The 16,489-nt window shown below is 32.5% G+C and overlaps 1 protein-coding gene across 3 annotated transcripts; it reads left to right on the forward strand.

The window, feature by feature from the left end:
* The first annotated feature begins 2,184 nt into the window (after positions 1 to 2,184).
* Positions 2,185 to 16,175, forward strand: LOC124374226 (peroxynitrite isomerase THAP4-like). Of its 3 annotated transcripts, none has more exons than XM_046832488.1 (4): positions 2,185 to 2,388; positions 11,696 to 11,975; positions 14,173 to 14,276; positions 15,836 to 16,175. In XM_046832488.1, exons 2-4 carry the CDS (start codon positions 11,705 to 11,707, stop codon positions 15,947 to 15,949), a joined length of 489 nt encoding a protein of 162 aa, XP_046688444.1. In that variant the 5' UTR covers positions 2,185 to 2,388; positions 11,696 to 11,704; the 3' UTR covers positions 15,950 to 16,175. The 3 variants fall into 3 exon arrangements, with proteins under 3 accessions (XP_046688444.1, XP_046688450.1, XP_046688439.1); XM_046832494.1 differs by lacking the exon at positions 2,185 to 2,388 and adding an exon at positions 2,430 to 2,626; XM_046832483.1 differs by lacking the exon at positions 2,185 to 2,388 and adding an exon at positions 3,747 to 3,892.
* The last annotated feature ends 314 nt before the right edge of the window (positions 16,176 to 16,489 follow it).

Consider the following 16,489-nt stretch of genomic DNA (forward strand, 5'->3'; position numbering starts at 1 on the left):
CCATCGTCACAGTTCATTATTGTTCAGTTCATTTTACATAACATTCAATAAAATTAACTACAATTTTTACACCATAAAACATCAGTTTCGCTTTATTTCCGTCATTTCCTAGAAAATCGGGCGAAATCTTTTGCTAGTCGTAGCTTTCTAACAAAGTGTTTCCGGACACATGTTTATATGAACTTTTTCGTTATTTTGATGAGAGAAATACCTGAGAAGTTTGACCGGCTACTTTTGGGACACTCTGTACACGAGTATTAAAATATGCAATCCTTATACTCAATAAAACAACAAAAAACTGTAATTCTTTACTTTGGTGAGAATTGTATGTTATAGCACTGTTTTCCAATTCTGAGTTATGCTCCAAATTTAAAAACACTGGGTCTTTACAAATTTAATTTTATGCAGATTAAATATTTGTAATTAACAAAAGGCAAGAATGTGGGGATAGAAGCTGAGCTACCTTATATGAGATTTGTACTTCATTCATTGTATTTAATCCCAGTGAACAATTAGTGAAAAAGCTCTTCAAAATTTAGTTTGCTCTTAAGATAGCATTGAAGGTTAATCTAAAATCTTCAACCTTTGTATGAAAATAACAAATTCAACAAACTAACTTCATCACGATATGTGTTCATAAGTTACGAAAAATTGTTATATGTTAACCCTCACTATATATTCTATTTACTAACTTGTTTAGTCTACTTTTTCTCGTTGCATACATGTCAGCCGTAACACCAATGTAATTAGAGTACTTTTGACAGACAAAAATTGAATCTATCAATAAAAGAAGTACAATTTTCAATATCAATTGAGATAGTGTTTCATCCTAAATTTCAACCCTCGAGATCAACTCGTTTGACATTTATCTTGCGTACAGACATACAGAAATTCGAATTCGTCATCAAGTTTTGTTGAGGTTAGGTTACTTTGGCTATCAATATAAAAAATATCAGGAAAACTAAAGAAATTACAGCGCCTTATACAATTATATTACAAAACACACTGTAGCTTTGCAGAAGCCGGTTTTCTTTTTAAAGCCTCCCTTCACCATTATGTACATTTGGTATCTCTATCTGTTCCGGATTGCCACAGGAAGTATCCACATCGATTTACTCTCTGTCTTTCACCGCTTTGTTAACCTTTACTAGAGTGGGTTCATCGTCACGTAGTTTCTCATTATTGTATTGCTCAACCTTATATCTCAACAGTCCCATTTCAATCTGGTTATAGGATCGCTGGTATAAATCTTAATGAAGCATTCCATTAAGGTCTTACGCGTGGCGCGTTTCACACGATTACGACATTGTCAAACGCCTACTAAAAATACAGAATATGCCTTAACACTCAAACACGTAGCATTGAATATAAACAAATAAAACTGACTGAGAAGAATTGGTTAATAGGAAGAGAGTTGGAATCCTTTTTGCCGATTTCTTTTAACAGGGCCTACTCACCTCATAAATAGGATGGATGGACTGAATACTTAACACCACAAAGACAAAAAAGCCATATGCAAACCTAGAAGAACAGGTTCTAAGCAAGCGAGATTTGAGTTCCAAATTTAGTAAAAACTCAGCACCCTAATATGGCCGAAGATTTAATCTTTGTTTTATGCAATTAATATTATTTCATACAAATAAGTTATAAATAAAAAAAATCCCAGACATTTTGCCCTGTTATATAGGCAAATAATTAATGACAAAACGCGGGGGTAATTTTTGGAGAAACCAGTAAAACGTTTTAGGTACCTAGTTTAACTTGGCATCTAAATCTTACTTTTGGGATCACTATATTAAATAGTCTATGACATAAAACGCATTCATGATGTAACTGAGTTCTTTCAAAGTCTGTTTCACAACAATTGACATTATAATAAACTTCGACACATAAACAAAATAAAATATAAAACATGTTGAAATTAGGTTATATTGAAAATAATTAAAGCCAGCTTTACCAAATTATATAAAAAAACTACACACGAAACAGTTCTTTTCTCAGTTTCTGTTCAATATGTCCATGTATAATCAGTGTACTTTGAAATTAAAATAAAACAGTGTACTTCGAAGCCAGCACAGCTAAGCTGAGGCTTATCGAAAAAAAGTCCAATGTCATAGCTTTATGTTTAATACTATAGCTATATGTTTATTACGTCAACAACAGCTGATGTTATCCATTGAGCTCTAAGTCTAATAGGCTATCAGAGTTACTGTTTTGGTTAGGATTTTCACTGATAGTAAAGCACTGACTGCCAATTACTGGATTGGTTATCAAATGAGATTATTTTATTCAAATCAATTATTGCACAACTACTAAATTGCACCGGGTCAATAATACTGTGATAACCTGCTCAGAAAGTCTTTATTTGTAATATAGTGGACTTAATAGGTAACAACTTACTAGAATTATGTTCTAAAATACAAACTTCAAAGTCAAAATTATTTATTTTTATCTTGCACAGGGATGGGCTTATCTAATTTAAAATTTATTAAGCCGAGGTTTAGGAATTGTGTGTGTGATATATTTTGATGAACCCTTGCAGTGTCATTCAAGTTTTTGACAAGTTTCATACAATTTTTTCACTTGAAGTAACTTATTTGCTTGGCCAAGCCTTAAGTTGCAAGAGATAAATCGATACTTTGCTGTAGAAATTCTGTACTTAACTTAAATTATTACAGCGATAATAACATTTTTGGTTAAATGTGTAATTAAGGACTGTAGTGGGAAAATATGAGTTTTGTGTTATTAACCTATTGTTAAATAAATGTGAGTGTTGAGTTTAGGTCTAGTTTACCTTCTATTTAGTGCAACATCTGAAATCCAAAGCTGTCAGACTTGACTCCTTGAGTCATACTGTATGTGGTAGTTCTTCGGTCCATGAAACTCACGTTTCTCAATACGCTGACTGTACTACACTCATTGTTCAGGCAGACACTGCAATAAGATTAAATTTTCAATTAAACTCTATAATAAACAAAAACAATACTTGGTTCATTTGTAACAACTTATTCTGAATGTTGACAAAACCTCCATTATTAACTTTCAATCTCTGGACGAGGTCGACATCACTGAGGTTGATTCAGTCCGTTTCTTGGGTGTTCATTTGAATGCTAATTATTCTTTGTGTCAGCATATCAAAGCCCTATAATCTAAGCTCAACTCTGTATTGTTTTCATTGAAGTGTCTTTCCAATCTCCTGAATTGTGCTCTAAAAATGGTATACTATGGCTATTTTCCCCCTGTGTTGTACGGCATAATGTCATGGGGAACAGCTCCATCTTCTTTATTACAAAGAGTCTTTAAATTGCAAAAGAGAGCTATTCGTCTAGTGTTTGACCTGGAGAGCCGAGAGAGCTGTCGGCAGGTGTTTCTCCGAGAACATATCCTACCCCTTCCCTCCATTTTTATCTACTCTGTATCAGTTTAGACTTTTATACATATTCAAGATTTTCCTACCCAAAATCATATATATTCTACCAGAAATAAAAATAGGTTGGTTGTACACTATCATAATAATAACATGATCCAAAACTCAATAGAATATGTAGGGCCTAAGTTTATAATAAATTGCCAGATTATTTTAAAGTCAGCCCTTCCCTTTCACCTTTTAAAAATAAGCTAAAAGGCTTCCATGTGAGAAACTATTTTTATTCACTCTAAATATTTAGCCTGAAAGAAATTATTTTGAATTTGAATTTCTGAAGATATCCAAAAAAAAGTTGGTGATGAGGAAGTTCAAAACAAACTCTGTATCGTTACAACATCAGACACTTGGACTACAAAATCAAGTGTAATCTAGGTGAAGATGCGTTTTCAGTCTCATCAGGTGCATAATTTAGTGCACTACGATGTTTTATATTTGACTCCAAAACACAGAGTACAGCTTTGCTGGGTAGGTTTGATTAAATTAGAAAAGTAGTTCCACTTTTAGTAAAAGTGAAATTATTGTTGGAGTAGCAAAAGACAAGTATCATGTTATTAACATATTGCTATTGTCCGTTTGTTTAAAACTGTATACAGTTTTAAGGAGTGCAAATGAAAATTAACAAGGTTACCTTAGAACATTAAAAGTGATACTACTTATCTCATGTCCGGAATAATATTTCCTTATTCTACATCTATGCTGTGTGTCACATGGTCTTAAGTGTTCATATTGGCCAAACACTAGTACTTTTGTTGCTGTCCTGTGCTGATGGTGAAAAATGCAAAACATCCCTGGAGGTAGTTCCTATCACTATAAGATCAAATTCTAGGAGGTTTGATCAAGAATGCCTCCGGCCATTTCTACAGGAAACACAATTTGATAAACAAACAAATATATTGTAAATTCACCTAATAATAACTTTACACTATCTTGCAAAACAAGTAGTTCCACTTTTAATATTCTAAAATTAATTATTTATAATTTTCATCCCCTAAAACCTTATATTGTTTTGATCTGGAGAGCGATTGAAGAAATAGATGTACTTAATAGGTCGATAACATGAATCTTGTTACTGATTCAAATAAATTTATCAAACTTTTACAAACAAATAAATAGTGTAAAAAACAAACATAAGTTTATTAAATAAACAAAATTAACCATAACTTCCTAATTTCTCGTGTACATGCAATCTACTTATGAATCACACAGTAACTTCTGATCATATAACTATATTTTCTCTTGATTTACAAATATTAATACATATACATTAAATATTAACAATTACATGACACTCTCATACTAACACTCTAAAAAAAAGAACCATTTAAAAGGAGTAAATACATTTTCTAATATTTTAAACTGCTCACCACTTTCAACTATAATCCACACTCAAACTTAAATAACTTTCAAAACTAATTGACAGTATTACAGTTAACGTTCCGCAGTAGTTGAATAATGGATGCCATGGTTATCCACTAAGGCAATAAATGTTACTACACACAACGGTTGTTGGTGCTGTACTGATCACAGAGTACTCAGATAAGCTATCAGGCACACATAATGCTGAAAATCATAGATAACAAGAAGCACAGTATAGAAATATAACCTAATAATTCACCCCCTAAAACCCCATATAGTTTTGTTCAGAAGGATAAGCAGAATAAATGAATAACATAAAAAATACGATTGACAACACTGCCCTTTAACTTCACTGATACCCACATTTGTTGGCAAAATGTTTAGTTCTTTTTGGCTACAACTCTGTGAAAAAATTATAAAATCACATAATAAGGAATGGAAAAGTGCTTAATAAATGACAAGGATAGTAATTTTAAATAAATAAAAGTGATGAAAGACCTTAAAATACTTAAAAAAAAAACATTCCTCCCTAAACGGGGAAACTCTCTCTTGTAGTTCATAGGTGGGGTGAAAAGCACTTGAGTAAGGCAGTAAGCGAGTATGGCTGCAGTTGGTCATTGAGTAAGGTGATAAAAGTGACTCAATAATAATTTCAATTATTTATTTGCTAAAATCTCAGTATTTAAGGTTTAAGGTAGAAAAAGTAAGAAATTCTTTACATTGAAGGATTTTCTCCGTCATGCGGAAATGTTTCTTATTAGGTCTTTCCTAATATAGAATATATATATATATATATATATATATATATATATATATATATATAATATTGAATGTATATAAAAAAATTACTAAATACAGGGTGCTTCTGGTTAAAGTGTTCATAAGTTAAACATAAATAGAGCTTGTGGAAAGGAACATTTTTTGTCAAGTCTATGAATTGTTGAACAGAGCATTGAGAGTTTAAGGTTTCTAGCAGGAAGGTAATTTCTCTCTATGTATTATGTTATTTTTTATGTTTGGATGATATTTACAGATTTTCGCTATGTCCGAATGGGTCTCAGTACAGTCTTTTTCCATCAGCAGGTTCACTTGTTCTGTGTTGATTTGTAGGCTTCTAGTTAGAACATTTCAAATTCTCTGTCTTGTTCAAAAGTCTGATGTTTTAAGGAATACCCATGTGATGAGTATGGTTTTTGATCAAAAATACCCAAGACAATGGATTGGGAGAAATGGCCCTGACCACTGGCCTCTGAGATTGCCAGATCTTATCCAGCTTGACTTTATCCTTTCATTCATTCAAAAAGATAAAGTGTATTAGACACCAGTAAATGACATATAGATATTTGTAGTGCATATTGTCATAACGTTAGCCAAAGTGGAAGAAACCTGACAATGTTTGTAAATGCTAGACGGTCAATATTACAAAAAGCTCAGCATTGCATCAATACGAGCGAGAGATTTATTGTAAATGAAGCTAAAATTCAATATTTTGATGTAGGTTTTTGTTTTCGTTTAGAAATCTTAAGGTGGACAGGAAAATTAGCAATCCACAGGTGTAATAAAAATTATAAATTTTCTATATAACGGAACATTAGTGACCCATTAAATAACAAATTTTTGGTCTCGTAGGAAAGAGACTGTTGTTTCCGCACATAAACAGACCTTTGCACCTCCCTTACTTATGTTTACGCCTTCATAATCTGAGACTTTTACAGAAATCAATCAAATTTGAGAACTGCTATTCTCTGATATGAACAGGGACTGAGAAGGTACGCTCCTAGGTTTTTTTTTTCCTACTTTTAGATATGGCAGGACAGTTTAGCCTTATATGTTCTGCTGATTATTCTGCTTCTACACAGAGTGTACATTCATCAGTCTGACTAAGACCTAAGACCTTCATTAGAAGTTTCTTAAGGGGGCCATGTCCTGTCAACATCACTATTATCAATTTTATATCCTCTTACTTTGTTCTAGGAGAGCTAACTACTTTTAGCATAAGGAGAAATAAACATTTTAGATTGCCTTAGTCCAGAGGTTCTACTCTAGTTAAAGGATCTAATCCTCTTTTCAAAAATGTTAAGAGACCTTTGCCGTAGGAGAAAGCTACTCCACAGCCTGACTCAGGCCCTACCATAAGGATTTCTGTACCTATTTTGGCAAGGGTATCTGCTGTTTCGTTTCCATGAAAACCCTCCTGGCCTGGCACCCAACTGAGTGTTAGTTACAAGATAATCGACTGTTATTTAATAGTCTCAGTTTACCGTGTGACAGCTGTCACGAAGCAGCTGAGCGGCCAGACAGGTATACAGGAACAATGTTTTTAATCAATGTAAATTATACTAGTTTGAAATGTTTACTTATTTATTCAGGAATTCTTAAATAGTGTATGTAATGCATGTATCTTACTAATAAGGATAAGTCAAAGTCCAAATTGTAAACACAGAAATCAGAAATCTTATAGTTCTTCACATAAATTATTGAAACCATTGTATTAGCCCTTTGTTTTGGAAAAACAAATGTGCTAATGCCGTTGGATTAACCCTTAGTAGTTTTCAAAAGATTAACAAGGAATAAATAAAATAAAAAAATTTATTAATTATGTTCAAGTTAAAATTCAATATTATGTAATTTACTTTGATTATATGAAGTAAATGGTGAAATACATAATTACCTCCTATTCTTAAGCTACGTTTTCCTAGCTCCGCGACTGGGCTTTTTGCGTTGCGTGCTCCGTGCTCCGTAACTGACGAAACCACCGGTTCTCTGTAAACCAATGGAGGTGTCTTCCTAGCTACGCGTTGCGTGCTTAAGCCTTAACCGCGCTGCGTGGTCTTTGCTGCGTGACTGGGAGCACTGCCTCGAGAGCAGCCATCACGCACCGCGCAGCAGGGCTGACGACTGTGTGTATATTATTATTATTATTATTATATACACTTTCATGTTAACTTGAACAAATTTAGATGAATCAAATTAATACTTATAGTGAACAGATGAGATAATGTACAAGTTCTACTGATCGTAATACAAATATTTAAATTTGGCGTTTTTAAACCTGAGGTAGTGAACATTAAAATAAATAAACTCTCTTCCCCTTAATTACTAAGCTACAAAGTTTGCTCACATTACACAGTTTTTTTCTGATACAGAGCTTTTATTTTATTTGAGTAGTAAGCTCCATTAAAGTAATCAGTAAAACTGCTTCTTACTTTAAACCCTTCTGCTTTAGCATAGCCTCCGACATAAGCCAAAGGGATCATGTTTTGTGTAGGAAGTTCGTGCTGTGGATGAGTCACTCGTCCTTTGGGGTTGCGTGCAATAAAGTCATCCCTGATCCAGTTATGAAGACAGCAACTTACGAATATGACCAAGTCGACTGTTTCTGGTTTCAAGTTTGGTGTGAAAAATATTCTGAAAATGTGACACAAAATACCAAATGCATTTTCAGTTACTCTTCTAGCACGACAAGTGGCGTAGTTAAAGTGTCGTTTATGAACATCTGCGATTGCTTGTTTGTGCGTGTAGCGTTTCAAGACATCATTATCCAGTTTATTGCTTCATCTCCTACTGCAACAAATGGTAGCTTAATTTCAGAAGAAGGTAGGTTTTCAGGAGGTGGGAAAATAGTTCCTTCTTGAATCAATTTCCCCATTTTAGACTTTTTTAAGATTCCAGCATTTCCTTCTTTGCCGTATGCTCCGACATTGATCAGTACAAATTTGCAGTTTGCGTCAGCCATAGCAAACAATACAATGGAGAAAAAGTTCTTAAAATTGTGAAAAAGGTATCCTGAATGAGCTGGTGCAACTATCCTCACGTGTTTTCCGTCTATTGCAGATATACAATTTGGGAAATCTCAGTTGACCCAGAATTCTTCGGCTTTCTGTTTCCAATCAATCTCCGATGGTGGTGGCAAATGCACATGTTCTATTTTGTCCTTGACAACACTGTCAAAACGTCTGGGACAAAATTTGATATTGTAGACGCAGAAATTCTGTATTGGAAAGCCAATTATCGGTATAATCCTCCCTTAGCCAGAAACCTGAAAAAATAAAATTTTATAAAAGAGTAACAGCAATGTCGACATCCTCGTCCATTTCCAAGAAGAGCAATAACTTTGCCAAAACATTCCTTTCCGGTCCATATCAATGAAAACTGTACATTTCTTCAAAAGATGAAACTAGACGAGGAGAGAGTTTTAAATCGCGCGTTACGCTGCGTAAAATGACAAATCCTAGGAAAACACATTTGAGCTGCGCAGTATTTAAGTGCGCTTCAACTAAACACGCTGCGCACTGGGCCTTAATTACGTAGCACGGAGCAAGCCCAGTCGCGGAGCTAGGAAAACGTAGCTTTATATAATGAGTAATAATAAGTAGTAAGTGCAGGTAGAGTGATCAGAAATATTTAATAATCGCTCCTATCTAAAAATCTCAAAATCAAAGTTGATTTTGAAAACTTCGAGGTCCTTATTAATGATCTTTTAATAGTTAAAATGAGTGAAAATTATAATATTTTTGGCTATGTAAACAATTAAGAACTTTTTTATTTATATTTACAGTATATCTTTGTTTGTGATATCCAGTCCACCATCATTACCAAAATCCTGCCATGAATAAATTTCCTTCAGGAGTATCAAATTGTTTATATTTGTTACTGCCACTGGATCCAAATATGGAGCAATAACCCAGAGATAGTAACAATCTTGACATGGTTATGATATATAAACAGAAAAAAGTGTATAAAATAAAAAAGAAATATGATAAAGCTGTTAAAAATTTTTTTTACATGTATTAAAGATTATAAACTAATAAATTATAAATGTATATTTCTGCTTCTCCCAAAATTTAAAAAAAAAAACAGTAATTGTGCAGGAAAACAGGAATTTTACATTGAGCGTGAACATGAGAATGTTAAGGATTGGAGTATCCTTTACATATCCACATAAAAATTTAATCCTTCCCTAGAAATTATTAAGGAAAATTTAGCAATGCTTAACTCACAAAAGTATCAAAGTAGTAACAAACATACACTGACTCTATCAAGAACTCAACTTACCAATAACATAGCAGGAGTTGGATTTTAGCTTACAAAGTCTTTTTTTCCAATCTCGAGGCTACTTTGGATAAATACTGTGAGTTCACCTTTTTGCAAGGTTCATACCAATATTTGAAGTTTGTTAGAATTTAATAACAACGCAAAAGTTCATTAAAAAAAAGAGAAAAGAAGAATAAAAATTGTTTTAGAAATGTGGCAATTATTCATGTATATACAGGGTGTTCATAAAAGGATGTTACAAAACTTCTGTTGCTGTCAAGAAATGTCGTTTATCGGCTAACCGCCGTTTTGTATTTTTTTATAAAACATTGTCTCTAAAGGTAGCAGCAAGCTAAAGAAACCAAATTAGGCACATAGGTTTGAAAAGATAAGAGAAAAATTAAAACAATTTATTGTGTTATTTTCTTTAACATAAGAAAGACGTCAAATAACAAAAAAAATAAACCAGTATAGTTATAAAAGATTTTGTTCGACACCGGTTATTTGAAGAATTTTATAACAATTCCAACGAAATCTGTCAACACATAAGCAAACACGACCACTTTATGATATACTAGTACAAGCCAGGAGCGTCAAAAATAAAAAATGTCACAGTTGAGAGGTAATAGTTGTATGTTCTCCTGCCTTGTTCAAGGGTATCTTTAAAGTGGTTGTGCTCGCTTATGCATTGATGGATTTAATTAGAGAAAGTACTGTTGGAATTGTTATAATAATTTCAAAATAGCTAGTATCTTGTAAATGTTTTCACTGATGTGAAAGAAGCAGGCACCAGCGTGGTAAATTAACAAAACCTGCACAATTAAATTTGTGTTAAAAATTAATTGTTTAATTAGAGCTTTACAAACATTAAATACTTGAGTGTAATGACTTCGAAACTTCTGTAAAGAGACTAATTCTGAACTTTTTGGACCACCCACTTAAAGTATAAAATTAAAATGGTAATTAATAACATCCTTTTTCATATAATTATAAAATTCCATACTTATAAAAACTTTGGTCTTAATCGGATTACAAGTTTCCAAGTTACGTATTTTCAAAGTTGTAATTAAGTTAAAATCCACCAAAATGCTGTTCCTTATTTTTGTTATTGACATTCATATTGAAAGTTATTGTTAGTATTATTTGTTTTATATGTCTAAACGCATAAATAAACTAGCTAAATTTTAGTGTAACTCCTATTATTGTAGTTAGTTTGTAGTCAACTTTCAAACTTGAATGTCTACACTTTTGATCCGAGAATAGACCAAGATTTAGCTTTTATTTCAATACTTTGTTTGAGTTAATTTTCTTTATATAAAATGTATTTGTTACAGAATTTTGTTTTTAATTGTACAAGTTTTCTGGTGATTGGTAATAAAGTGTTTTTACTGTGAACTTTAGTCCTGATCTTAGTTCCCCTCTTTGAATAGCTCTATAAATACTGAAAAATAACATTTTAGGACATATTTCAAAAATTGCCTGGACATCTCCAGGCTCCCCCTCTAATCTGCGGAGGATTCAGTAACCCCCCCTCCCATACCCTCTGGTGGTTCGGACATTCCTCAGAGAAGATTCCTGGGTGCACCACTGGTGTATTATTATTTACATTACAGTTTGTTATAGTTAATATACATTTATATATAGAGCCACATTTTACAGTGCAACATCTCCAATTACTCTTTAGTAAAAATAGAGGTAAAATGTGTTGTTTTGAAGTGAGTCAAAACACTTTAATACAAAATCTTAGCGATATGCCACATGTTGAAACTTCTACAGCAGCTATAGTGTTAAATATCAAAAAAGTTATTTGGTTTTATAAAGGTAATCGTGTTTCCATATTCTAATCTAAGTATTAAAATTCAAATAATATTATTCCAGGAAACATTCATGCAAGCATCACTCCCAATTCACGAAGCCTTAAAAACCCTATCTTGGCTAATTGGTAAATGGGTTGGCAATGGTCTTGGAGAGTATCCAACTATTACACGATTCAAGTATTGTGAAGAGTTGGAGTTCACTTCTCTAGGACAGCCTCTGTTGAATTACACATCTCGGACATGGCATGCTGAGAAGAAAAATCCAATGCACTTTGAGTCAGGCTTTTTAAGAATAAAACCGGGAACAAGAGATGTTGCATTCATGATTTCGCACAATTTTGGTGAGTTCAGAAATAAAAAAAATAAGGTAATGTCTTATTATTCTATAATATATTGGTTTTCCATTTGGATGCGACATTACTTCCTTGATAAGTTTTTTCATAAAAATGAAATTGTTCCTCATTTTTGTTTGTGTTAGGTCTTTTGATTAGCCATAACTAATAAATAACACATATATTTAAGAGTTTCAAATATTAAAAAGAGTATAAAACGGCATATAATATAATCATTCTTTTTTGTTTAGCTAATAATTAAATAGTTTTCCTTAAACTTAAAACAGTGTACTCGTACAAAGCTTTAAAGTTTATATATTTAGTTAAAAAAATTTCATTAACCTACGCAGTTGTTTGCTGCAAGCTGTACCCATCTATTTGCATGGTCTGCCAATCTCCAAGGAATAAACAGATTTTTCTGGCAATCAAATCAGTAGGATTTGAAAAAAAAGTCTGTCATCAATAGTCAAACCAAGAAAGCTAATTATTGAGCTGAGTGTGACTTCTGTATATCCGAGGAGAAATGCATTGATAATCCTAGACACTGTCTAGCCTTTAGACTAGCAACTGGAGCTTTTTGTTTAAGCCCCACATTCTGTCTTGCTGATATTGGAGGAGTCCGCTCTTTTATGGACAAGAGAGAGACAACAAGCCATCCTTGAATTATTTTCACAAAGTTTTAGTAAATCAGATAACCTGATTTGATATTAGTTCCCTACAATCCTTACCATAATTTGTTCCAGCAAGATCCAGTCAGTCATAGAATTTAGGACTAGAGCCCACACTTAACAAATAGACCTACATAAATATGTATTTAAGATGATACATACCACCCTGGAGTGTCTCTAAATCAATGAAAATTTGTTTGTTCGAGTTTGTAAAATTTCTACTCATGAAATTATTTACGCATCCCAAAAGCTAGTTGTTATTTTGTGTATTATTTAATCGAATGTTTAGTTGGTCGAATATTGTTGAGAATCTTTATTGGCACCATAGCTATAGCAAAGTGCCTAATAATCACTGAGTTCCTTCTTATTACTTGAACAACATTCCTCTTCAGATAACAATGTGAAATCAGTTTGAGCAATGATGTCTAAAACCAGTCAACTGACTTTTTACAAACAGACAAATTTTTTCCATAGATGTTTTGTAATCTTAAAAAAGGCATGTTCCAGAAGTAATACTTTAAAATGAATTTTGTTTAGTTTCTATTCTGCATGATTAAAATACTATGCACTGAAGTCTTTGGGGGGAGGTAATGTTCTGTTGTCCTGACTTATTGTCTCTTCATGTCAAGTTAACTTGTCAGTTTGCGTTATTGATCAGCTTTGTTAAAATATATTCTTTTGGTGCCAAGTCATTTACTCCTGTTCACTATTGCAATCGTGTTGTTAAGTAGATTTTAAGTAATATTTTTAATTTGTTATTTTGTAATGTAACCTATTCATTAATAATATTTTTCAATGATTGTTGCTAAAAGTTCCTTTGCTTGACATTATTTTTTAGATTGGTTTATTGTTTTATGTACTACATCATAAAATCTCATCCCAAAAGTTAGGATTTAATTTTAAGTTATATTTATCAAACGAGTTGTATATTACTCGAGACTCCTACTGTTGTTGATTAATGTTATTTTATTTACAAACTATATATTAATTTGAAACTACAATGTGTCTTGTATTTTCTCCTAGGCAATCATAACCTAATTGTTTATAGCCCAAAAAATAATAAATAACATGTTTGAAGATATTGAAGACATAACTTGTTTCATATGTAAAGTATTAAAAAGTATTACATGATTAATAAAAGTGAATGAAATTGTCAATATTAAAAAAATTCAACAAATAACAATATTTTTAATATTACAACTTTCCCTGGGCAACACCTTTATTCCTGGTTATATCTCACCATTTCTTTCCTTTTGTATCCTTAAAGCTGATTCATAAATACACCCCTGACTATGTGTAGATAAGTTAATTAAAGAAAATGTGTTGGTTAAAATATAAAAAAAATACTAAAATCTTGATTGGTGTTTTGTTCATACAAAAATTCTATAATTAATACATTAATTATCTTTAAATTTTTTAAATACAATACATTTACACTCCTCATTAAATTAAAACGTTAGTAGTTAATACATTGTTGTATAATCATATTTAAATAAAATAGCCTAAATAACATTTAAACGTTAACAATTGTTTTATAGGTTTATCTGAAGTAGAGGAAGGACAAGTTGAAGATTTAAAGTTAGTGACAACATCACAAGATATTAAAAGAATGTCATTTGCCAAGGATCCAGGAGTAACTCAGGTAAGCAGTTCATTGTTCTATAGAGTAACAATTTTTGTTTTTAGTTCATATACATTCATAGAGGACAGGCTCAAAATGGTAAGTGGATGGCTGACCAGAGAAAAGCCCAAGGTTAGATTGCATCCCATTCCAGGTGGTACAATTAGCAGTGAAAGTGCAACGAAAGGAGGTGCACGCTGGATGATGGATCAGGCTCTCATGGAGGGAAGTTTCCCATCAATTTGAAAAAAGGCAAAACTGATACCACTGAAGAAAGAAGTAAAACCAGACGGTATTCCTTCTTCATGCAGGCTTGTCTGTTAGATGCTGCGGCAAAGCTGTTACAGCATTTTTTGGCAGGAAGGATTAAACTAGAGTCAAATGGCTTTTCACCTAATAAGTGTGGTTTTATTCAGGGGCTATCTACGTTGAGGCGATCTCAAGGGTTGCAGAGTAAATAGAGGCTGAGATCAGGGAGAGAGTCCTTTTGGAGTCAGTACCAATTGTAGTGGATGGCCTCATTATTGCAGCGAAGGAGATCTTCTATCTTGGAGTATGGATGAACCAGCATAGGACATTCCTAGCACATATAATGGTTCATAGGGCAGAAGGAAGATAAATGGCTCTTTCAAGGTGAATGGCCAATGCGGGAGCACTAAACTGGAACAAGACGGCATCTTTCGTGGTAACCCAGTGGTCTTGTATGCAGCACCAGTATGCAGTTAGGCCCTGAGGTTGAGAATAGTAAGCAAGAAACTTGACAGTCTATAGAACAATATTAACTAAGGTAGCATTTGTGATTTCGGGAGTACCATCAATAAAGCTTTTTCTCAAAAGATATAAGTATATGGTAGCATAGAGGAAAGAAGAAGCCAGGGCAGAACTCATGACAACCAAATGGTTAATCCCTTTCCTAAAGTCCTGGGTAGAAATAAAATGGAGACCCAGACTACTATAATACCCAGTTTCTAATTGGATGTGGTAATTTCCGTAGTTACATTGCAGTAAGTGATTTTTTTTGTCATAAATTTGTATATTTCATACCATAAGCTATTGTAGAATGTAGTAAATAAAAAATATGGATATTGAAAAAGTCTAAATAACAAAGATTTGCTGTTCTTCCCAGCAAAAGCAAGCCTACTGAGATCCTTGAATAACTAAGTCCACTTATTACTTGAAGTTTAATTTTGATTTATTATTAATCTCAGAAATCTAATGTTTTCTATTTGCTTTATCAAAATAGAATAATGATAGATATAATATTGGAGAAGTTTGTACAGTAGTAAATGTAAATTGCTAAGGCTAGTTCTGGTGATAGAGAAATTTATAGCCATGTATTGAGATTTAATATTTCTCGTTGTTTACCTTGTCTTAGGTTCGGCAACTGAAAAAGGAGAGATTCTAGTTATTGAAATGTTGTTTACTGCATATATAACATATAACAGTGGCAAGTGTTCAAAATCCTGTTATACTTAAAATAATTCATTGTCAAGAATGAGCTCGAAATATAGTTGTATAAAATAATACAATGCTTTATTTAAATCAAAACAGTTTACTTATCCTTTTAAATTTTGTTACAGATACATCGAGAATATAGTCTACAAGGAGATGTTTTAAGCCTAACACTCTCAATGGCAACCACTAACACGCCCTTGACAAAGCATCTCACTGTTACATATAAGAAGATATCTTAACACACTGTCACAAGTGTCAATAGTAAAAATATTGTTTTAAAATACTCTTTATCTTGGATGAATTGTAAAATAAACTCTTATAAATACTAAAAATAAATTCGATGGTATTTTCCTCATGAATATTTGTAATATATACCTGTATTTGATAACCAATAGTTCCTCATTTTCCTAAGCTTTAGTTTGAAATTTTTCAAATAAAAAAAATATTTGTGTTACATAACGTTTATTTAGTGGTATTAATTCCTGACCTTGCAGCTAACATTTTGACAGCTACAAGAGATTTTTGCATTTTTTTATCCTGAGGGAAAGCGAATTGTCTCCCTACTTAGTCCTAAAAGGATATTTGCATAGTCAAACCTCTAATAAATATTTTGTATTGTAGTTGAAGTTTCTTTACAAACCATACATACCACAGTATTTATATTGTATAACGCTTTGGCTCAGATTCAAATATCAATATTTGACTTTTGGCTCTTCAAATTACTGAGGTTTAAATTAAATTCCCACATAATTTAAAGTTTATTAGCTTCAAGGTTGAAA

Source organism: Homalodisca vitripennis, chromosome 1 (assembly GCF_021130785.1).
Source record: "Homalodisca vitripennis isolate AUS2020 chromosome 1, UT_GWSS_2.1, whole genome shotgun sequence".
Classification (NCBI taxonomy): Eukaryota; Metazoa; Arthropoda; class Insecta; order Hemiptera; family Cicadellidae; genus Homalodisca; species Homalodisca vitripennis.